At 47.1% G+C, this 23,031-nt stretch overlaps 1 protein-coding gene across 2 annotated transcripts in view; it reads left to right on the forward strand.

Annotated features, from left to right (window-relative positions):
* Positions 1–1,942: 1,942 nt before the first annotated feature.
* SAMD4A (sterile alpha motif domain containing 4A) overlaps positions 1,943–23,031 on the forward strand; it is a 208,160-nt gene continuing 187,071 nt past the window's right edge. For both annotated transcript variants that reach the window (XM_032344267.1, XM_032344268.1), the window contains exons 1-2: positions 1,943–2,035; positions 3,334–3,953. In XM_032344267.1, the coding sequence (XP_032200158.1) occupies positions 3,758–3,953 (196 nt within the window). In that variant the 5' untranslated portion in view covers positions 1,943–2,035; positions 3,334–3,757. The remainder of the gene's footprint in view (positions 2,036–3,333; positions 3,954–23,031) is intronic.

A 23,031-nucleotide genomic window follows, 5' to 3' on the forward strand; every position in this document is an offset into this window, starting at 1 on the left:
CAACTTGAACTTCTGCTGCCACTGATAGCAAGGTATATGTACACCAGGGTAGATGGCTCTAATCCTCCTCCCCATTTCCTGACCCAAGTTATTACTAAGGACTAGCTAATAGATGGCAATGACTCGGAGCAAATGCCGACAAGATTTTCTGCCTAATAACAAAACAAAACAAAAATAAATCACCGACTTTAGAATTCTCAATTATAGGGAAAAGATTTATTAAATTATGCAGATGTCTTTCCTGGTTAGTTAATAATGAGCTTGAAAAATTATTCGCATACCCTATTTTAATGGTAACACCTAAACTTTTGTAGTTCCACAAGATCTCTGAATACTTCCAACAGATACGGGTTGTCCCATGTCTGACACGAAGTAAACGGTGCAGAAACTAGGTTTTAAGAAAGAAAGCAGGACTGAAATTCCAGTGGCATATGCTGGAGTTGAAAAAACGGAAATGTGAATTAGTGGGATAATATCTCGAATACTTTATCTACAAAAATATTGTGTTAGCCAGAGTAGGGAAGGCTGAGACTGAAGCGCGCCTTTCACCGATTTCTCAGAAGTATTCTTTTATAAACAAAGCTTCAAGTCACAGGAGAAAATGTTCAAGGGCTCAGTGTTTCATCGAAAACACGGAGAGAACTGGATTAGGCCATCAAGTCCCCCCCCCCCATGAATATTCACCTGAAAATAGAAGGTACAGCGATTTTTAGGATTTAGGGTTTTTTTTTAAAGCCATCCTCTACTTCCCAGACAATCCGGCAGCACTCGTGCAGCCCACCGGTGCCTCTCTGACCCGCGCCGCGCCCCCCTATTCTCTCCCGCACGCTTGGACCTCTGACCCAAGCCCGGCGTCGGCCTGGCGCACTGTCCAGGTCCAGGTAAACTGCCCAGCCACGCGACTCAGACGCGCTGACAGGTGGCCTCGCTCTCCTTCCTGCCGCCCAGGGCGGCGCTCTTCCCCACTCCGGGTCTGCGGCCACAGCCCGCGCGCCAGACACAGCTCCCAAGCTGGCCCCAGAAGGCCGCCGGCTTCCCCAGGGAGAGCGAGGCCCGAGAGGGGCGCCGGGTCTCCCGCGAGGCCGCGGACAAGAGCAAAGGGCAGCCAAGGCCAGAGCCCGGTGAGGGGTGATCAGGCCGGGCACTTCTCGCGCCGCTGGGACCAGGGACACAAGGAGCCCGACACCCACGCACGTCCAGCCCTGCGTACCGCCCCCTCGGTTTCCTTCGCTTTGCTCTGCGACCCTCGGAACCCGCCCACGCCCCCTTCACTACCAACCCCCCCCCCCCCCCGCCCAGCGGCAGTGACCCCATCTCTCCACCGCCCGCCGGCCAAACCGATCTGCTACCCCCGGGCCCCAATGGGACCTAGGGGTCACCCGAGTCGGCGAACCACATTCCCAAGGACAAGCAGCCGGTGGCAGCACCGCCCCTTCTCAAGTGCCCTTCGGGTCCTCTATGGCCAGCACGCCCGCGGCTCTAGGGCCCTGACCTCTCCAGGACTCGCTGGCGGCCAGGGGAGGAATTCACTCGGACCCCTCCCCTTCCCCAAACTTCTTCCCTCCGCCGGGCGGTTCTTCCAACCCGACCCCTCAGCGCCATCCGGCTCCTCCCTCTCTGCTCCCCTCCCCTTTTCTGGTCCCCACTTAGGAATCCGCCCCCCCCCCACCCCTGTCGCCGGCCGGGTCCGGGGATCCTCCCCCCGCCTCCCCCCCGCGTGCCGCCGCCGCCGCCCGGGTTCCTCTCCCCCCTCTCGGGCGCTCCCTGCCAAGCCCATGATGTAATGGTGTATGTTAATCAGTAGCATGTGGGGAGCTCCGGCTCCGGCGGCTCAGTCCTCCGCGAGCCGACACTGGAGGCAGCAGCAGCGGCGGCGGCGGCTGCCCGGACCCGCAGCGCCGCACTCTCTCAGCGCCGCCCGCCCCGACGGCATGGCCCGCGGCCCGCGCTCCGGGCGCCCGCAACCTCTCTGAGAGCCGCCGCGGCCCCCGACCCACGCGTGGGGCCCCGAGCCGCCGGGATGAGCCGCGCCGAGGTGAGCGCCCCCACCCTTCCGACCGCGGGAGGGGATCTGCCGGCCACTGGGTCTCCTTCCCGAGAGACCTCCCCCTCTGCTCGAGAACTTCTGGGAGGCGGGAAGAGGGATGCTGGCCCCTCGAGGGCTGAGCCGCTGGGCTCCTCTCTCCGCCGCTGGCGGCCACCCGGACAGGGATAAGAGTGGGGGAGCCCCCCGAAGCTGAACTTTCTTCTTTGCGGTCGTTGGGGGGCGTGTGCGGGCGGCGTGGAGCCGCAGTCTCCGCGGAGCCGCCCAGCCCGCCGGGGGAAACAGTGTTTCGGACTCAGGCGGTCTCCGCGCTTGGTGCGCGCCCCGGGCCGTGCAGTCTCCGGCCTGGGAAGCGCGGGCGAGGCGCTGGGCCGGCGGGACCCGCCCGTAGGCGGTGGCAGTCAGGGCAGAATGCCTAAAGCGCACAGGCTCGTACACACAAACGCACACGCACGCACACATCTGATCGCTCTGGGCAAAGCAGGCCCTTGGAGACCTCCCGGATGGGCAGGAGCGGCGCGGCGCGGCGCGGGGGAGCCGGGGCTCCGGCTGCGCCTCCGCCCGCTGGGCTCCGAGCTTTGGGTGGGGAGTTTATTTTTGTCTCGAGCTGCTGCCGCGGCTGCTCACGGCCTAAATCCAGAGGGGCGCCTGGCGGTGGAGATGCTGGCTGTTGCTGTAGATGGAGCTGCAGCCGCTCGGCTGCTTCTCCGGGAGGTGGAGGAGGAGGAGAAGAGGAGGAGGAGGTGGTAGAGGAGGAGGTAGAGAAGAAGGAGGAGGAGGAGGTAGAGAAGGAGGAGGAGGTAGAGGAGGAGGAGGAAGAGGAGGAGGAGGAGGTAGAGAAGGAGGAGGAGGAGGTAGAGAAGGAGGAGGAGGAAGGAACTCGGGCTGCTGCTCCCTCCGCCTCTGTTTTGCATTAGCCCCCACCCCCACCCCCGCGCCCCTTCGCAGCCGCATTGCAAGTTTTCCGCGCGAGGATCTGTTGCTGGTGCTGGCGTTTGCAGGCTCAGCCCTCGAGGCCACCCCGGGTGGGGTGTGTGGGGAGCACCAGCGGTTGGCGGCGGCAGCAACAGGAAGCCGTGGGGTCTCCTCAAGCACCTGGGAAAGAGCCTTCTGGCCATTCCCAGAACGGGAATAGCTCCTCTCGCGCATCCGGGTTCGGAGGGGGGCTGCCAGAATTGGGGGGGACCAGCCCCCCGCAGGGCGCCCCCCCCGCCCCTTCTGGTGCACTCGTTTCCCGGGCGCGCTCTCTCCCTGGCCGAGGTCTCACTGCAGCCTTTCTCTCCTTCCAGTGGTGATCGCCGCTCGGGAATGCGGGTGTGAAGGGTCCGAGCTGCCGCCCAGCGGGGAAGAGACCCCGGGACGCCGGAAATCACCATCCCGAAGCTGCGAGAAGGGGGGGAAAGAGAGCATTCTTTCAGTTTGTGTGCCTTGTGGGGAATTTTTTTAATCGTTATTTTTTTAAAAAAGAACATTTCCGTGCCACTGTCTGTCATCATCTCTGGGGAAATCAGCCAGAACCACCGGAACGTAACCGAAACCAGACGACAGAGGCAGGAGCCGAGGCCGTACCTGCAGCGTCCGGGCACCAGAGCCACCTTGGAACGGGAACGCGTCTCCGGCGGCCGCGGGGCTGCGGCTCCGCCAAACTTTGGGGCGGGCGGGGCGGGCTGGGGCGCCGAGGGGGCTTCGTAGACCGAGGGCCGCCCCCTAACCATGATGTTTCGCGACCAGGTCGGGGTGCTGGCGGGCTGGTTTAAGGGCTGGAACGAGTGCGAGCAGACTGTTGCGCTGCTGTCGCTGCTTAAGCGCGTGAGCCAGACCCAGGCCCGCTTCCTTCAGCTCTGCCTGGAGCACTCGCTGGCCGACTGCGCCGAGCTGCACGTCCTCGAAGGGGAGGCCAACAGCCCCGGTAAGTGCGCGGCCACGGCTGTCCCGCCTGTTACCCCCGCCCCCCAACCACCTTCCTCCTTCACCCACCCCCTCCTGCTTCCCAGCCTCCGGCCAGGGCCCCGCCCCCGCCCGCCTCCCAGCGGGTACGCGGAGGGCGCGAGCCCGGGCCCTTGGCATCCCACCACCACCCCCCGCCCCCACCCCGTCCCTGCCGCCCACTTACCTCCGCTGGCCGCTTTGGTTTTTTGCCCACTGTCAACTCCTTCAGCCCATTCCGTGTGGTAGCCACGGTAGCATGAATGATTGATTTTTCTCTCATGCAGTTTCCTGGGAAATAAGTAAGTCAGGTCACGTAGAGTCTGGATTTTCTGGGCTTCCCCCCCCCCCCCCCTTCTTCTTCTTCTCCTTCTGGGCAACGTGGCTCTCTGGATTTCAGCAACACATGAAGAAGCCGGACTGCCCTTCAGAAAGCCGAGCTTTGATTAGGCTGTATGAGGAATACATGGAAATTCAATTTTATCATTCGTTTCCCCCCATGGATATTCCAGTTTTAGAGCTCTGTCTTCAGACTCAGACGCAGGTGACGCTACAGACTATTAAAATGATATTTGCAGGTTGTATTCTATGGGGTTATACTGACCAATCACGACCTTATCGTGTTGATTATGGATCTTGTAGAAAGGATCTTATGGAAAGGGTCTCCGCGGAGAGAAGGCGTGAATCAGGGTCTGTCATGCTCTTTGTTGGAAAACTTTACTGAATATAACAATTGTTTCATACTTGGCTAGTATTTACAGACATCTCAACTAGTATAGAAAGTGAATATACTGGGAACGTGCTGCAGTTTTCTATTTGCTAGTATGGGTGGTGACAGACTGAAATTATATCTTGGGGTGGGGAAGTGGGGGTAAGGATGGGGGATGGGGGAAAGGTCTGTTGGTCGTATGATTTTGGATAGGGGAAATTCTTTCGTTTATGCTGCAGCAGGAGGGTGAACAGAGCCCCCAGTGTTTATGCAGAGGAAAGAATGCAGGGTCTTCTTCCAGCTGTTCCATGTTAAAGCCACCAGTCTGCAAGACTCAGCAGAGGTCTGGGCTGCCTTTGGATGACAAGGTCCAGTCCAGGGCAGCAGGGCCTGGGAGACACCAGAGTGAGTGAGTGTGCTGTCTGGGCAGCAAGAGGAGAGCTGGCCTCCTCCTCACTCCTCCTCCCTGGTGTGGTGCTCATGAGGCTGAAAACCCTTGGATGGGATGTTTCCATATATAGAATCATAGGCTGGAAGTGAGCCGGGAAATCCTCACAGCCCTTTTCTTAACCAGACAGGACTGGACCCAGAGGTCCCTGTGCTGCCAGGTGTGGAAGGCCACATGAGAGAGATCACACAGGCAACACTGGGATTTAGCCAGAGCCCAGACAGCCCACCCCCTTACAGGGGTGGCAGTGTGGGGGGGGACCCTTTCTGTTCAGTTCCACATTTATAAATAGCTGAAGGACCAGCCTCCTTCATAAGGGTGTGGAAGCATAACGAGGAAAAGGGATGATCTGCTCTCTTGACTTCTGTCCTTGATATGACAGGGTGGCCTGGTTCAGCAGCTCAATTTTGTTTTCTCAGGTTTGACAAACAAGGTTATGTAAACTTTCGGGTGTTAGAGAATGCAGGGGATTTCAGTATAGCCATTGATGTCCAATGCTTGACTTCACCGCTTGTAGGGACTATTTCAAAGAATGGTAATGAATCTTTAGGTGACTCAAATGTTAGAGCAACATTTTTACCCTTCCAGTTAAAGGAGACTTTTCCCCCACGTAGCAGCAGTTCAGTAAGTGAAAGCATTCAACGTGTGGTGCAAAAAGAAGTTGCTCGTTTTAAAAACCTTGCCATTGAATAAACCAAGAGAAAAATGAATTTCTCTGAGTTTTTAAAAGTCACTTGGTAATTCCCCCCCACCCCAAATTTTATCTCACTACACTTAACTTGTGTAAGCCTACCTGTTCCTGTTGCCAAATGCCATAGGGATACCAAATCTAGAGCCATTATGTAAGACAGGGACCCTTTTCCAGTTTCTGAATTAATCATTCCACCTGATTTTGCTTCCTTGGAAAACTTCACACTTGCTTTGTTGTATGGCCAGGACAGAAATTCATTAGTAAGGGTGTGTGTTGAGTCGATTTACTTCTCTAGGAGGATCATAAAGAACATCAAGCTTTGTCATTATCCATCCATGTCTGGAGTATGACTCTCTCACGTACCTGGAACCTAGCCAAGGGCCAGGAAAGGGGCAAAAGTACCCACCCAGCAATCAGAATAGAGGGCAGAAATTATGGGAGAATATTTCAAACCCTTTCTCAGAACATACTTACTCTTGTTTTAGACAACAGTCCTAACAATTTTTTTAATGGGAAAAATTAATCCATAGTCTTTTAGGGGTAGCACCTTTAGAATGGGATGAGGGGCTGCTGTCACCAGCAGTGCAAGGTGACCCTAGACAGGTTGGCCACCGGGAAGATGATAGAAGCATTCTTACTTTCGACACAAGAATTGGGAGCAGAAGCCCTAAGGTTTGGATATGTGAGGATAGAAACGCTCAATTGATCTTGCAGGCATTACTCTGTAATAATGTAAATCAATAATTACTATTTAGCATGAATGAGCGTGAACTACCAAAAGGTATGCTTTCAAGTACAGTCTTTGAGAAGAGAAGGAATTATGCCATAAACTTTGAAAATATTGACACTCAAGATAATTAACCTCCAAGGCAGTTTTGGTGTGTAAAGCTCTTACCCATTCAGAAAACTAGGCTGTGTGGAATGACTCATTCATTGGCTGGCTGGGGTTTCCTATACCAAAATCATCATGTATCACTTACTGTACTTTGTGATCATCAATTAAAAAGCATATATTTCTTTTGGTGTTGAGAGATTTTAAACCTTGCTGGATGGGAACTAAATTCCTATCTAAGGCATGATCTCAGTATAATAAAAAATTTAATTAGTCATAGTATGAACTTGGCTCTGTTTTCTCCAGGACTGACTTTAAATAGAGAGAGAGAGAGTTTTTCACGTTAAGCATGGCTTGTTTGAGATCTGTGGGATGTATTTTGATACTTTTTAGTCTCTTAAATTTAGCACTTATTGAGAATTTAGGGGTTCACTGGTTTATCCTTTGCCTTGAGTTCATGGTCATGTGAGATCCAAAAAAATGGTTGAATCCATCCCTGTGGGCTTGTGTGTGTGTGTGTGTGTGTGTGTGTGTTTCCCTTCTAGATTTACCAATGGGTATTGCTAATGGTCACCTTCCTAAGTAGAGGCTGAATTCCAGAACCCTGAAATCGTAGATTTTAGTGCACTTTGACCACCAACCCAGATTAACCATGAGACTTCCGGCCAGCCTCAGTTTGTAGGTGAGTGTTTCTGGGGCTAACAATTCCTTTGATGCATTAAAATGGCAAAAATGGAACCCACTGACTTTATTTGCAGTTTCCTAAAGAAAAATAGGTTGCATGGCATTGTTTATTCATGACTTTTGTCATTTGGACTTGAAATATGTTTTGCGGTGGAAACAGTTTTACAAATGGAGGGTCACAAGTGAATCCATGAAGACTTCCAAAACAGTGCATACTCTGGGGCAGTTGCATATGTTTGTGGTAAATAAATGGCAAAAAGATTGTTGCTTTACTTATAATTAATACAACAGAAAAGATGATCTGAAATGGCAGTGCTTGAGACAAAACCAGTTGTGGAAATTGTACAAGGACCTGTGTGCCCATTTACTTTCATTTGAGGATGAAGATGTTGACTCTGTGATTTTTATGGTGTTTGGTTTCCACAGTGTGGGTATGCCATACCCCAGGGTGCTTGTTTTTAGATCACAGATGGAGTCAGAGGAAAGCAGAGGATGGAGATTTTCCTGATGATCCTGGAGGAGACCTTATGTGTAGTTCTTCCTTTCCCTTATTCATTCAACATTCATTTTCTGACTGCCTACTACTTTCCTGCCCCTGTGTTATGCAGTGTGGGGCACAGGTGCCTTGCTATATTTCAGAGCCTGGTCCATAGATGCCCAGTGTCGAATAAATGACTAATACAATATCATTGTGCTGAAGCACAGTTATGGGAATAAAGAAGGTGGAGGAAGGGCTTCTGGGAGCATTGTGAACCTAGCAGCTAATTAATTGTCTAGGGGAGTCCGAGAACATTTTACTGGAAAGGAGATATGTTTGAGTTGAATTTTGAAGGGTGACTAGGAGTTGGTTCAATGTGTCCAAAGAATTGTAAAGAGTAGGCATGAAGGCATTTTTCAAGCAGAAGGGATAGCTTTGATAAGAATGTTGCCTCTTGAAGGGGCTTGTGCAGGAAATAGTGAGTTCAGGGTGGCTAGAGGAGAGCAGAATGTTGACCATGAGGAGGCGAAAGTTAAAACAGAAGCTGTGGGTGTGTGGGATTTGCCAGCCTAGGATGTTTGGATTCAATCCTGAAGAGATGTTAGAAAGCCCAAGAAGGATTTTAGGAAAGGAAGTAGAAGATGGAAGGGGTGTGTGTGTATTTGTACACTTTTGGGAAGGAGCTTCTAGTATTTGCATGATCCTCTGAGAGGCACAAAGGGAGAAGTGAGGTAAAGTGTGGTTCATTTCCATTTCCATTTCCATTTTGGTCACCTGGTGGCATCATCAGCTCTGGACAGCTTTGTTGCTCTCAGCATTGATCTGTGGGGGGAGAAGAAAGGATGGATGTGGAGATGAAAAGAAGATATTGTCCAGGTGGGCATTTATTATATCCATGGGAGGGCATCTGTTGTAAGGGATTCTTAGAGTATGGATTTTGAAATAAGAGTGGGCTAGTCAGTTACTTTCTGAGGCTCAGTTTTCCCATCTGTAAAATGGAGCTCATAAAACCTTGTTATTGTCCAGAAGTTACTTGTTAATAATCCACTGAGGACCTCTTCTATGCTACATGGCTTCAGTTTGCCTGTAACTTATGTGGGATTGCCTCCAGTGGATGTGGAATGTGGAATATGAATTGGAGATGAGAGGAACTCTTTTTCTCAAAAAGATGATCAAGAAGAGAGTGAAGATGACGAAGCCCCCGAAAAGATACAAGTCTACCTCCCTCCACCTTCTGCATGTCAGCTTTCTTCTATTCTTTATCATGTTGGGTCCTAAAAAAAAATTGACCCTGGCCCACTGTTCCTACATAACTTGGTGATGCTTTTATTTCCCTTCCAGTTGGTGAATGTGAAAAGCAGAAGTCGTTTTGTTGAACAAAATGTGTAAGGACTTTATATCTGAAGCACTTTCCACCGAAGGTGTCATTTTCTATGGGTCGGTCTAGCATGACAGGTGGCCGGTCACGCACGTTTATGCTCTCTGTTGTGAAGCACTTGGATTTGGCCGTTCAGCTTCCGTGCTCAAGGGCTTCAAGCAACGGCATATGTGTCATAAGCAGGTCCTGTGAAAGCGAGTGAGAGGTAGACAAACTTAACAGCAGTACCATCAGTGTGTTTACGTTTCAATAAACAAAGCGGGGTGAAATGAGGGTCACAGGGGCTTGAGAAGTAGCCGGAAACTTCCCAGTATATCCTGCACAGGTGTGATTCTAAAGAGAGCCGGGACAACACCAGAGAAGGCAAAATACTTCTCTTCCGTGATCTGAGGAGAAATTCAGAGGTTTGCATCTCTGAGTGAAGTGCTCTGTGGAACTCATCTGCCAGGAAAGGTGTGGTTTTTTGTTTTTGTTTTTGTTTTCTTTTTAAAAGAGAACTGTTGCCTTGAGGTTTTAGCTGGTTCCTTCTTTTCCCTTCCAATCATTCTTTCTAAGGCCTTCCTGACTTTTACCAGTTCACATAGATTAAGATGCCGAATCAGATGTCTCCTCTGAGCTATTTTTTTGCTTCTGTGTAAGCTGCCTGAGGCAGGGATCTCCCAAAGAAAGCAGAACTTTCAGAATGAGAGGTGAACTTTCCCTCTTGGTGAGTGAGTCCAATGCCAGGGCCTTGCTCTGAGGCCTGTACCCAAAGGCCAGCATGGGGTTTGGGATGAAATCGCCTCCTTTTATGCAGGAGCACATCACTTTGGGGACTCATAAGCTACTTGTAGGAATTTGTTCCCACTCCACATAGCAACATTGTAATAGAGTTTTCCTTGCTTGATTTACTAGGGAAAAGAAAAAATCAAGCAAATAATTTGGTGGTTTCTTTTACACAGTAAATGATACCATCAACTGGTACCTGGCAAGGACTAATGGATAAGAAACTGTGGTACCGGGGCACCTGGGTGGCTCGGTGGATTAAGCCGCTGTCTTCGGCTCAGGTCATGATCTCAGTGTCCTGGGATTGAGCCCCGCATCGGGCTCTCTGCTCAGCAGGGAGCCTGCTTCCCCCTCTGTCTCTGCCCGCCTCTCTGCCTACTTGTGATCTCTCTCTCTGTGAAATAAAATAAATAAAAATAAATAAAATCTTAAAAAAAAAAAAACTGTGGTACCAAGTTCCTTATGACCTATTCATTCCTCAAATATCAGAGCAGAGAACGAGGTCCACGTCAAAACATGAACTATGTGTAATGATTCCTTTTTTTTTTTTTTTTTAAAGATTTAATTTATTTATTTGACAGACAGAGATCACAAGTAGGCAGAGAGGCAGGCAGAGAGAGAGGAGGAAGCAGGCTCCCCACTGAGCAGAGAGCCGGGTATGGGGCTCTTTCCCAGGACCCTGGAATCATGACCTGAGCCAAAGGCAGAGGCTTTAACCCACTGAGCCACCCAGGCGCCCCAGGTATAATGATTCTTCTCAAGGAACTTACATTTGAGTTGTGAAGGTAAAGCAAACCTCAGTATATGGAATGGTTAGACCATAAACAGTTACTACATGCTGGGGTTCCCGTGACAGAACGAATATGGAGCTGAATGGAAGGAAGAGAACAGGGTGGGCTGGGTAGTCCAAGAAGTAATGAGCAGAAGGAATAAACCTGAACGTGTCATTTGAAACGAAGTGCTTTAAGACTCTCACACTTCTTGCCTTTGTAGTATCCGTAATGCAAGTTTTATAAAGGAAACCACACATATAGGGGGATTCTGTGTGTGAGCCATGAAAGGGGAAGACTTCCTGGGCCTTTGAAGGATGAATATGATTACGTTAGAGATAGGGGAGCATGATGTCTGTTGTTTATCAGGAATGAATTCCTGCATAGCAGGAGTAATCCAAACACTTCTGTGGTCTCTAACATTTAATTTTTTTTTTAATTTTTTTGTGATCTCTAGCATTTATTTATTTTTAAAAAGATTTTATTTATTTATTTGACAGAGAGAGATCACAAGTAGGCAGAGAGGCAGGCAGAGAGAGAGAGGGAAGCAGGCTCCCCGCTGAGCAGAGAGCCCGATGTGGGGCTTGATCCCAGGACCATGAGATTATGACCTGAGTTGAAGGCAGAGGCTTAACCCACTGAGCCACCCAGGCACCCATGTGATCTCTAACATTTAAATGAAATATCTGTTCCCCTAATATTTTTATTCCTAATATTAGCCATAAAATTATGAGACTTAGTCATAGTTCTCTTGGCTCCTCCCAGCAGAGTACTTTTAGATGTTATCTTGATTAGAACTCGTGTTCAGCAGAAACATTTTGAAAGGCATAAGTGGCTTAGACTAGTTCTCAAAATATAATGTGCTCATAAATCATTTGGGGATCTTGTTAGACTGAAGACTCTCATTGAGGAGGTCTGTATTTCTTTCTTTAGTTTGTTTTAAATTTTTATTTATTTATTTGACAGAGAGAGGGAGATCACAAGTAGGCACCCAGGCAGGCAGAGAGAGAGGAGGAAGCTGAGCAGAGAGTCCCATGTGGGGCTTGATCCCAGGACCCTGAGATCTTGACTTGAGCCGAAAGCAGAGGCTTTTTTTTTTTTTTTTAAAGATTTTATTTATTTATTTGACAGACAGAGATCACAAGTAGGCAGAGAGGCAGGCAGAGAGAGAGAGAGAGAGAGGGAAGCAGGCTCCCTGCTGAGCAGAGAGCCCGATGCGGGACTCGATCTAAGGACCCTGAGATCATGACCTGAGCCGAAGGCAGCGGCTTAACCCACTGAGCCACCCAGGCGCCCCAAGGTCTGTATTTCCAGTAAAGTCCCAGGTGATGCTGCTGCAGATCTGTGGACCACTCTTTGAGTGGAAAGATCATAGACTGATTAGAGATGGAAAGTTATTTAGAGGTGATTGGTGTACTGGCTTTCACGTCTTATGGATGCCTTGAATCAGAAGAGTTTTGTTTGCTGCAAATGAAACTTTACATGAAGGCTTATGGGAAGTGGATGCTCCTCCCCTCCCCCACCCTAACTCGGAGGAGAGCAGTTTGAGAATCATTTCTGTCCAAGCACTATGATTTCTTCCCCTGGCTCAGAGGCTTTCCAACCGTCTCTTCCCCAGCCCGAAATGAGTCTGGATTGGAGGAAAGCAGCGCCAGGCTTTGCGGTAGCATTTCCCTGAGCTTTTTCGAGGTAACCCTGCTGGAATTTAGGCGTTCTAATGATCAGTGTCCCATGGAAAATGAGGCTCCAGGAGAGATTCGTTTTTTGCTGATGCTGTGGGCTGTAAAGTTGAGCTGGAAAGAGCAGGAATGTTAATTCCAGAGACCGGATGGGAGAGATCTCTTCCTACTTCCCCAGCGCACTCCCATACAGCACAATCATCGGAATTTCTGAGGCAGCTCACCCTGGTCTGTCAGTAGAATTCAAGTGTTTGTGTGTACAGCATAAATACATATAGAACATTGACTTTTCATTGTATACTTTTCTGTCAGTGTGCATATGTGCACGAAATACGTGATGGAAATGTGTGTGACTAAAATGGCAATGTGGAACCACTTGTGAATTTCTGAAGAGTGGTCAAGGAATAAGGCAATCATGAGAACCTTGAGAAATAACCTTGTCTCAGTTTGTAAAAGAGCAGGAGAAAGTAGGTTCTGTGCAGGGACCTATGAAGTTAACACTAATCTTGTGTCAGATACCAGAAGAGTAATTGAAATTTGATTTGCGAGTGTTTGGATGAGGAAGTAGGAAGTGGCCTGGCTTTCATAAGAAGGGGAAGAATGGGTTGTGGAGAACTAATGTCATTTCCTTTTTGATGGGAGATGGGGAAAGGAAGGGAGATAGCATACGGGAGACTTCTGTATTCCGGGCAGATCACAGGAATTGGTAGCCAGCCCCTATCTGAATTTTAGCACAGCCTTTGACAAATCCCCTTGTTTCCTGCTGAATCAAATGGAGATGTGGAGACTGGGTCAGAGTCTAGTTATGTGGCCTCAGTGTGGCATCAGGAACTGACAGGCAGGCCTGGCTCGGGCGCTGTCAGCCTTAAGGGAGGAGTTTGGTGCCATTCCTCAGAGCTCAGGTGTTTTGTCTACCATCATTATTCGTGTTGACATGTGACTTAGCCTGGGGTCCCCAAGAAAGCAGAGCCCTAGGCAGGGGCTGTCGTTCAGGTAGCTTATTTAGGGCATTGATCCCAGAGACAGGAGAGGGCACTCTGGAGAGAAATAGAAGGAGGGAAAGCCAACACAGGATTATGTCATCCAGCTTCACTGCTGCTGCCCGTGCCTCAGAAGGGAGAGACAAGGTGGCACTGGTCCATGGCTCCCTTCTCCCCTTGGTCAAGGGCTGCCCTGGGGTACCAAGTGTCTGCATTACCCAGTTTGCACATCGTGAGTGCTGAGTCTTTCCCAGGGTCCCACACTGGGGTGACAGAGAAGCCAGAAGGCAGAAAGCTGGAGAGAAGTGGTACAACTGAGGCGTGGCGCTGTCAGGTCACACCCGCCCAAGGCTGGTGGCTACGACAAGGACTACAGCGTAAGCCCAGGTGTAGTTATCAAATCCATGGATGAACCTAGAGGGACAACCAGGCACCTGGTGACTGATTCATGAGCCAAAATACTTGAATGTAACAGGATCACTCTGAAATCCCTGTAGGCAGAGCCCTTACATTCGTATCCCCCAGACCCCAGCCCGAAGAGGGACGACCCCACAGTAGTGTGCAGGAAAAGGACTTCTCGCTTTCAGTAGACTTCGAGTTCAGAATGAATAACGGCATGATGCGGTTGCCCCAAAGCCACTGAACCTTTACTAATACATTGTATGTTTAATATAGTGTATAATAATATTGTCTTTAGAAACAGGTCTTCTCTGCCGGCCAGACTGTCCCTTGAGTCCGGAGAGCAGTTCTGGTGCACATGCTGAGGGAGACGGACAGGTGAGGTTGTAGCCAGAGGAAAAAGGATGGGGGACACTTGAAGAACCAGGGGAGCATTTAGGCTGGAGAAGAAGGTGGGCAGAGAACATGACAACTGTCATTGGTCCCTTGGAAGTCTGGCTTGGAGCTGAGGGCTTTAATTCAGTATCCCTGTAGAGGATAATATATGGAAGCTTAAGTTTAGCTCAAAGTAAAATTTTCTGATGGTTAGAGCTCCCGGACAGTGGCTTTAGTTGCTGTAGGAGGTGGAGGCTGGCTTTTCACTGGGGGTGGGTGAGCATTCAGGACAGCGCCAGACACCGAGTAATGCTTCTGCATGAGACCCGCTCCTTGTTATGGAGTGCGTGCTGTGCGCCAGGCACGATCCTGAATTCTTTGCATCCATTATCCCGGGCACGCATCCCAACAACCCTATGAAATGAGGTAGGAACTCTCATTATTCCCTTGGTCAGGGAGGAAACAAGCAGTCTCACTTCCAGACAGTCCCACGTGCTTCTCCACTGTAGGGACCCCATGGTTTTTTGTTGTTGTTTTTGTTTTTAAGATTTTATTTATTTATTTGACAGAGATCACAAGGAGGCAGAGAGACAGGCAGAGAGGAGGAAGCAGGCTGCCCACCTGAACTGAACGCAGAGGCTTACTGACTGAGCCACCCATGCGCACCCCCCACTCTATGGGTTTCTTTAAAAAAGAAACTATGGGGTGCCTGGGTGGCTCAGTGGGTTAAGCCACTGCCTTCGGCTCAGGTCATGATCTCAGGGTCCTGGGATCGAGTCCCGCATCGGGCTCTCTGCTCAGCAGGGAGCCTGCTTCCTCCTCTCTCTCTGCCTGCCTCTCTGCCTACTTGTGATCTCTCTCTGTCAAGTAAATAAATAAAATCTTTAAAAAAAAAAGAAACTATGACCTCCTTGATGACCTCCAGAGTCCCTTCTAACCTTAAGATTCTATGGCTTAGGCAAATCAGGAATAAAGATACGAATAACAAAGCTGTTGGGAGCAGAGGAGAAAGAGAGAGAGACTGCATGAGTGGTCTTAAGGGCCTTCTTCAGATTGCTTCCAGTGGATTCCTTCTGTACTTCTTGGCCTGTTGGTGTCCCTGATTTGTGGCTTTTGTTTAAGAAATATGTAGGGTGGGGCACCTGGGTGGCTCAGTGGGTTGAGCCTCTGCCTTCGGCTCAGGTCATGATCCCAGGGTCCTGGGATCGAGCCCCGCATCAGGCTCTCTGCTTGACGGGGAGCCTGCTTTCCTCCTCTCTCTCTGCCTGCCAATCTTCCTACTTGTGATCTCTCTCTGTCAAATAAATAAATAAAATCTTTAACCCCCCCCCAAAACCTTATAAACATTAACGCTTTGGTTCCCAAACTTAATTAAAAAAAAAAAGAAAAATATGTAGAGTGATTTTCTTTTCTTTTTTGAAGTAGGCAGTGAGGTGAGGCTAGATCACTATGATGAATCTGGCCATCCTATTTAAGAGAAGATGTGATGAGCTGAATTGGATCTTGTTTCTTTTGGGTCCCACCAGAGCAGTGATAAAGCCCTGCCAGCGTCAGTCACTTATTAGCAGAGTTAACTCATAATTGCAATCTCTATCTCTAAATCTTTTTTGTTTTCTCCATGGGGTTCTACAAGTGACCATATATAGGGTAATAGCTACCTTTTCTTTCTTTTTATAAAATTTTTCTTTTTAAGATTTTATTTATTCATTTATTTGACAGAGAGGGAGAGATTACAAGTAGGCAGAGAGGCAGGCAGAGAGTGAAAGGGAAGCAGGCTCCCCGCTGAGCAGAGAGCCCGATGCGAGTCTCGATCCCAAGACCCCGAGATCATGACCCGAGCCAAAGGCAGAGGCTTTAACCCACTGAGCCATCCAGGTGCCACTATAGAAAATTTTTAAAAGACTTTATTTATTTGAGAGAGAGATTGAGAGAACGAATGGGAGGAGGGGCAGTGGGAGAAGCAGACTCCTTGCTGAGCAGGGAGCCTGACGCAGGGCTTGATCCCAGGGCTCTGAGATCATGACCCAAGCCGAAGGCAGATGCTTAACCAACCTACTGAACCACCCTTGTTTTTTTAAAGAAGCACTTTCAATGTGTTGGGCACTGTGCAGATAGCTACACATAATACTCAGATGCCATCTCCAGTTATTGAACAGATGAATGATACAAAGGAGCAGAACTGATGGTTGTAAAAATTAAATGCACTATATTTCAATAATTAGATAATGTGCTTATGACCCAGAGTTTAGCACGTAGTGAGTGCTTATTAACTGGCTTCAAAATTATGTAAATCCACAAAGCAGATCTTATCTCCATTTTCTGGATGAAGGAGCTTAGGTTGAGAGCCGTTGGAAAGGTACTAAGGTCCCTGAGGTGTTTCTGTTCCAAAGGCCCGTGTTGAATCCTCACCACCACCTGAACGCTGCAGGGCTCTTCCAGTTCTTAGGTAAATAAATATGTTGGCGGTTAAATGAAAGGTACGTAAGGATATTTAATGATAATTTTAATAGGTTTCCCTCTAATATTTTAGAAATCTAATCTAGGAAGAATTCTTTGTGGCTTGTCCATTTTAATGCTTTGTAGCTTGATACAGTTTGGCTTCTTCTTTCCACTGGCATTTTTTTTTTTCTTAATTAGCAAAAAGCATCGATTCAGACATTTCCCTTCCTGTAAGAAAGACTCGTGGAACGGAGGCTTCTGCCGCCTGTGCATGAACGGGCAGGACTTGGGGAAGGAAACAGGCTAGGCAGGCTGCAGAGAGGAAAGAATGAGGAATGTGTTATCTAATAGCTCATGGCATCCTTGACGTTGACAAGCTAGCAATTGATGAGCTGGGTCAGGATCTCCTTAGGATCTGGAATTGGGCAAAGCACCAACTTGAGGGCTGTAAATTAAAACAAGCTCTCCCATTGTTTGTAAATGGTGGAAAATTTCTGAAGATTAGTTTAAGAAAACACATGTTACAGTTGATGTAAGAGTGAATCCCCCTTATTTTATTTTCGAACAGCATAGAATTCAGGAGGTGGGAGAGACTTTAACTATGCCAGCCCCTCTGTTGAAGATTGGGGAAGACTCAGGTCAGCTGGGGGTACCTGCTGGTGAGGAAGTTCTGCTGTTACCCACCGTCACCTTCTGACCATCTATGACCTAGAACTTGGTATCGTGCCACTTTCTGTGGCTGCTGCAGTCACCCCATTCAAGGATTATTGGATGCTCTATTTACTTGAGTGTCAGAGGCTGTTCATCGGGTTGGTCTCCTCGAATTCAGGTCCACAACCCATTCCGTTTTTTTTACTCACAGTAAAGCACAGATTCATTTTTATTGGAAGATGACTGGCATTCATATTTTGAAACACCAGAGAGTAACAGTGTAGAAAGTTTGGGCTTTATTTTTTCAGCATCATCACAGTTCCATGATGTCCTCTTGTTTACGGGGAATCCGACTCGGCCACGCTGGAGTCACTCTAAATCCCAGCAGAGAGCCGGCTGTTGTTCATGACTGTCCCCATGCCTACGAGAGGGATGTCATTCACTGGTTGGTGAAGCGGTTCCTTTGCATGGTGAGGTGGTGGACCAAGCAGGACTCCTCCAGAGGGTGTCCCCTGATCCCCTCGGGCTTGCCTGCACCCTGCAGGTACCTCCTTTAGCGGTACCAGTCACGGGGTGCTGCCATCATCCACCTTCTAGGCTAGCCCGTGTCTCGTTCACTTTCCTCCGCCAGTACCTAATAGCGTGCATGGCGCCTGGGTGGTCTCCGTATGTTGTTGTTGGAAGAATGGTGAATGAGTACAAAGACATAGAACTTCTAGCCCTAGCTTGGTTACATCTTGGTTGTGAGAGGAACCTAACTGCAAAAAGATTTCATAAGAAGAAATAGGACGTGATGATAATCCCGAGGCTGGTATGAAGAGGTAGGGGATAAAGGCCAGATGGGATGAGAGAAATAGAGGCTGTCACTTTTCAGTCCCTTAGAGAAGGCCCAGGTTGGGGTCTTGGCATTCTTACATAGAAGTGTGTCACCCTTGTAAACATTATTTAACTTCTGACCCTCCATTTCCTCATCTGTGAAAGGAGCCCCCCCCCCCCCACCGCCTCTTGGAACTCACAGGGATAACTCCCAGGATGAAGCGGGATTCTATAGGCAGGTAAGACTTGGGAAGCTGCATCACGTTCTACAAATGCGGGCTGACATTATTCTCAAAGGACTCACTGAAACCGTGGGATACAAAATTCAGGAATGTGAGTGTTCAAAAGGTCTAGGAAAACATAAGCATAGATTCTTTTTCAGATCTTTTGCTCGTTCGCAAGATTCTCTTGGTAAACGCTGGCCATCTCTGGGCCTGGAAAAAGGCCCGAATCTGTTGATTCGATCAGAACTTGGAGTCGATGACCCGCAGCCCCCACAGCCTGGCCTGGCTGTCACTTGTCAAAGTTCTGTTGGTGTCCACTTTCATCCGTTCAGTTGATTAGGTCACTGGGTGCATTCTCTTTGAGCGTGAAGGACTTTGATGTCAGTGCTAAAGAACGTCTTTTGGGGAAAGCTCCCTAAAATGCTGTGTTGTGACCATGATACTCCTGCCTTCAGATATGACACTATGAGTGTTCAAGAAGTCATTGAGGCATAGGGATTCTATGCATAAACTGGCAGGCCTAGATTCTTTGAAAATCTGTGATAATTACAGTTTGGGTTTTGTTTTGTTTTAGTATTAAAGAAGGAACTCCTCATAAAAGTTATTATTCAACTTAAAGCCATTGAGTGGGGAACTTTTGCATATTTTTGTGTACCTCAGCTAAACAAGAAAATATTATGCTTGGCTTTTTATTCTTTAATATTACTTCTGCCTTTACCTGTCACCGAACAAAATTTTAGTAGAAAGAGGAGAATGGTTTCTTGTCATTTGTATTTAACAAAACCTCCCTATTCTCACATTTCCTTTCTGTGGCAGAATGAGCTGTGTTAGCACATTTTCCAGATTATTGTGGTACTTGCCGATGATCTGAACACAGTTGAAATATTGAAATTGTGATCCGTAAGGTTGAACTTGAACCTCGTGTGTGATTCTGATATTACGCCACGGGTGGGTTACAGGGAAACAATCGTGTGCATATGTTGGGTTCATGGTATTGTAGAGGTAATTTGGAGGTGAATTGCTGCTGTTGGTTTTCTTTCAGATTCTCCCCTTTTCTCCTTGAGAGAGAGGGTGAGACTCTCAGAGAAATGCTTGGATTTTTTTTCCAATTAGGGAGAAAATGCTTGGATATTTTGTTGAACTCCTCAAGAGTTAAAACATCAGTATGGTTTGGTCCTTAGGTAGAATGGATATGGGTGGGTGAAGGCAAGAGAAGAAGATGCCCCATGGTACCCTGTGCCCTCACCCCCCACCCCTATACATCACCAGCTCAACACCTGGCATGCTGGATTGCAGTTACTGTGTTAGCTGAGGAACTGTCCCAGAGCAAAGGAAATCAACAGAGGGGACACCTAAGTGCAACAGGAGGTTCTGGAATGGAGCCTAGGTTGGGGGGAGGGGGCATTGCCATAAAGGATAGTGGAACAATTGGTGAAGTTTAAGTGTGGACTCTATCCATTTTAGGGGATAATAAGGATAACATATACAATTTTGACTTTTCTTAATAAAATTAGACCTTGATCACATCAGAAGATGTCCTTATTATTAGGAGATGTGTACTGAAGTCTTGGGATAAAGGAACTTGATGTCTGCAACTTACTCTCAAACGGTTATTTAAAAGGTGAACAAAGATGAAGAATTAGTGAATCCTGGTGAAATGTACAGGAGAGTACATTTTTAAAAACAACAAGTTCAAAATGTTTACCTTTTTATACCAATATCCTGCACTGGAACGTTGGCTCCCAAAGGGAAGAGACGTGTTTGAAGACCTTTGCATAGGACGTCCAGTTACCTTTGGACTGCTGATACCCTGTGAGCCATGGGAGCACGCTTATAGCACGCACAGTGCTCAGAAACTCTTCGTGATGGGTCTGCAGTTCAAGGTTAACCGGGGGTCCTGTGTTTTTATTTGCTGTGTCTGGCAACTCTGCCCTAAACGAGCAACGGCCCTGGTAACCGCAGCATGCGAGGCCCCTAGGACATGTTCCTCTGTTCCAGGAATGAATGCCGCGTCTTTTCAGAATTCTGTTCTGTAGCTCCCCTTAGGTAAAAGCCACTGTGTCAGAGCGTGGAGCTGGGACTTGGCCTGTTCTCGGACCTGCTTTCCTCCTCGTCCTTCTCTCTTTGAATGAGCTTTTCTCTTGGAGCTGCTTCAAGCTTTCTCCATTTCTCTGTCAGTTGGTGGAGTCGTCTGGGTTACATGTTATACTAAGTTACCAGCATCCTGACACTCCTGACAGTTTTAAGATCTTCTCCTAACACACTTGAGTAGAATGGATACTGGAATCTATTTTGACAGCTGTTGGAAATCTAGGCTGTTGCTCCTGCGGGTTAAGGAGGTTATTCGTAACACCGATATTATTCAGTGAACTTTTTGAAAAGAGGAGCTCGCTGCTCAGGCAAATAGTATTTTATAGAATTTAAATGATGATGATGTTCACGGTTAAATTATCAAATATAATGGTCTTAGAAATTACACACTTGGTAATATTTTCCAGTAACTTTCCCCACCGATGTAGTAACAGTGTATTACAATGTTCTCGATTACCAGTGCCCTTTAAAATGCAGGTGTGGAGTCTTTAAAGACAGCTAGTTTATTGCCAGCTGTCCCATTGATAACCTTCCCCTTCAAAGTGACCTTTGAGCAATTTCATAAAGAATGAATATTTATAGTATTTTGTTGCCGAGCTACTAAAAGAGGGGTCTATGCAAGTAACAGGTGGCTTCGGTTGGCCTGCTTTCACTGAAATGTGATTCGAATAAAGCACAGCATTATTTTACCGTTGGAATTGTGATTAAGTGCTAGGCTGACTTCATCTTTGGCAAATTGTATTTCAGTGTTGAGGTTTGGGTTCAGGGTGGGGTGTCTTGCATGTGCAGGAGTTGGAAAGCTTACAGATAAGACATAGCAGCTGAGGGATAAAGCATCCAGAGTCTTCTTTATGCAGCAGAGGAATTTTTACCAGAGGAACTGTTCTCCTGGGCTTTAGGCTTAAGGGCAACTGTTCAGATTAACCCCCTAGACTTGAATTTTCTTTTATCTCGGGTCCAAGGTACTGAAGAAGGCTCTGTCAAATTAATAATCGGTCCAGTGCTTAGCAAACAGTGAGCACTCAAAGTAAAATTTGTTTGATGAAATGTACTAGATAATTATGTTTGGGATGTTACTTAACTTCTAATATGATTTAATTATTGGAAATAGAAGATCTTTCAGTTACTGCCCTTTTCCCAATTGCTTGGCAACACAATTGTTAACATGTTTTCTGATTAAAATAAATGTTCTAAGCTAAGTTTATACCAGATCAGATTAGAATATAGAGAATTAGAAGCATTGAATGGATGAGATGGAGTTTGACATGAAAACTATTACTGAGAGGTCTATTTTATTAAGTATACTTTCTTCTGTGTCTGAAAAGATTTATCAAATTGTGCAAATCAGGTCCTAGCAAATTGGGTAGAAAAGTTCTTCAAAAGACACCGTTCTTGGGAAGAATTGTGTTCCGATGATAGAAAAATTGAAAAAGGGAGAAAATCACATCAATTAGCACCTATGATCCTGTTCTTCCTTTTATGGAATTCATTTTGTTTTCTTTCCCAGCACAAATACACAAATAAATTTGCTTACATGCATACACAAAATTAAGACCACATGAACGTATTGTAGTAGTAGATACGTGTTTATGTGCCGTTCTGTGAAAAAATCTTATTTAAACTGTCTGTTTAAACCGAGTATGTCATTCATATATTGCTGCATCGCCATGAATTGTCTTACAACAATATTTTTAGTGACTGTATGGCTTCTCACAGTACAGTTGTGCCTCCCATGGTCCTTCAGGTTATTTCCGGTTGCTCGCAATGCTGTGGTAAACATCCTTTAAAACACGGTTATTACCTTGGATCTATGCCTGTAAGTACAATTTCTGGGTCATACACTCTTAGAATTTTGTATATCGTGTGTTAACCATATCGTCCTTCTGAAGGTTTGGCCCAATGAACGTTCCTGTGAACATTTAAGTACTGACTTCCTGTACCCTTTTTTTCTGAAATGGCTATCATTAAAAACAAACACAATACCTCTTTTTGATAGACTTATTATTTTCAGGTGCATTTATTTAATGGTACTTTTTCCTATATTTATGATCCAGTTGTGGTTTTTATTCTCTCTCTCCTTTTCCGTGAGGGCATCTGTTTTTACTTTCTAATTTATGAGCACTCTTTCTTACATGTGTTGGTTTTTTTTTTTTTTTTTTTTTTTCCTTTCCATTCTTATAGTGTGACTGGCTTGGGAAGTGCTAAATTATGATGCAGCCTGTTGATAGGAAAATGAGTTTTGAGAGCAAGTGATATTTCTATCAAAAGCTTATTTTTCTCCCTCTGTGTGATGTCATTTAGTTTTCCAGAAGGAAGAAAGAGGTAACTGCTCAGTTTTCCTTTAATCCTCTCAGGAAGGTTTTAAGTTGTTAAAATGTATACAGCTTATATATTAAGAAGACATTTCTGTATTTACATTGTCTGAACACTATGTCAAAGAGCTCAAATTAGTACTTTATGCTAGAAAGTCCTCATATTAGAGTTTGGTTTATTTTATGCCAACTTAAGACACATTAGAGGTGGGATGAAAGTTAAAAGGGATCAATGAGTCATTGTGTGTGAAATTTTCTAAAGACAGACAATTTGTGTACTCATCTCTCAGGAATGCCGAGAGATCGATAGAAACAATGACAGCTATGGGCCAATCAAAAC

This window comes from Mustela erminea, chromosome 5, assembly GCF_009829155.1.
Source record: "Mustela erminea isolate mMusErm1 chromosome 5, mMusErm1.Pri, whole genome shotgun sequence".
Taxonomy (NCBI): domain Eukaryota; kingdom Metazoa; phylum Chordata; class Mammalia; order Carnivora; family Mustelidae; genus Mustela; species Mustela erminea.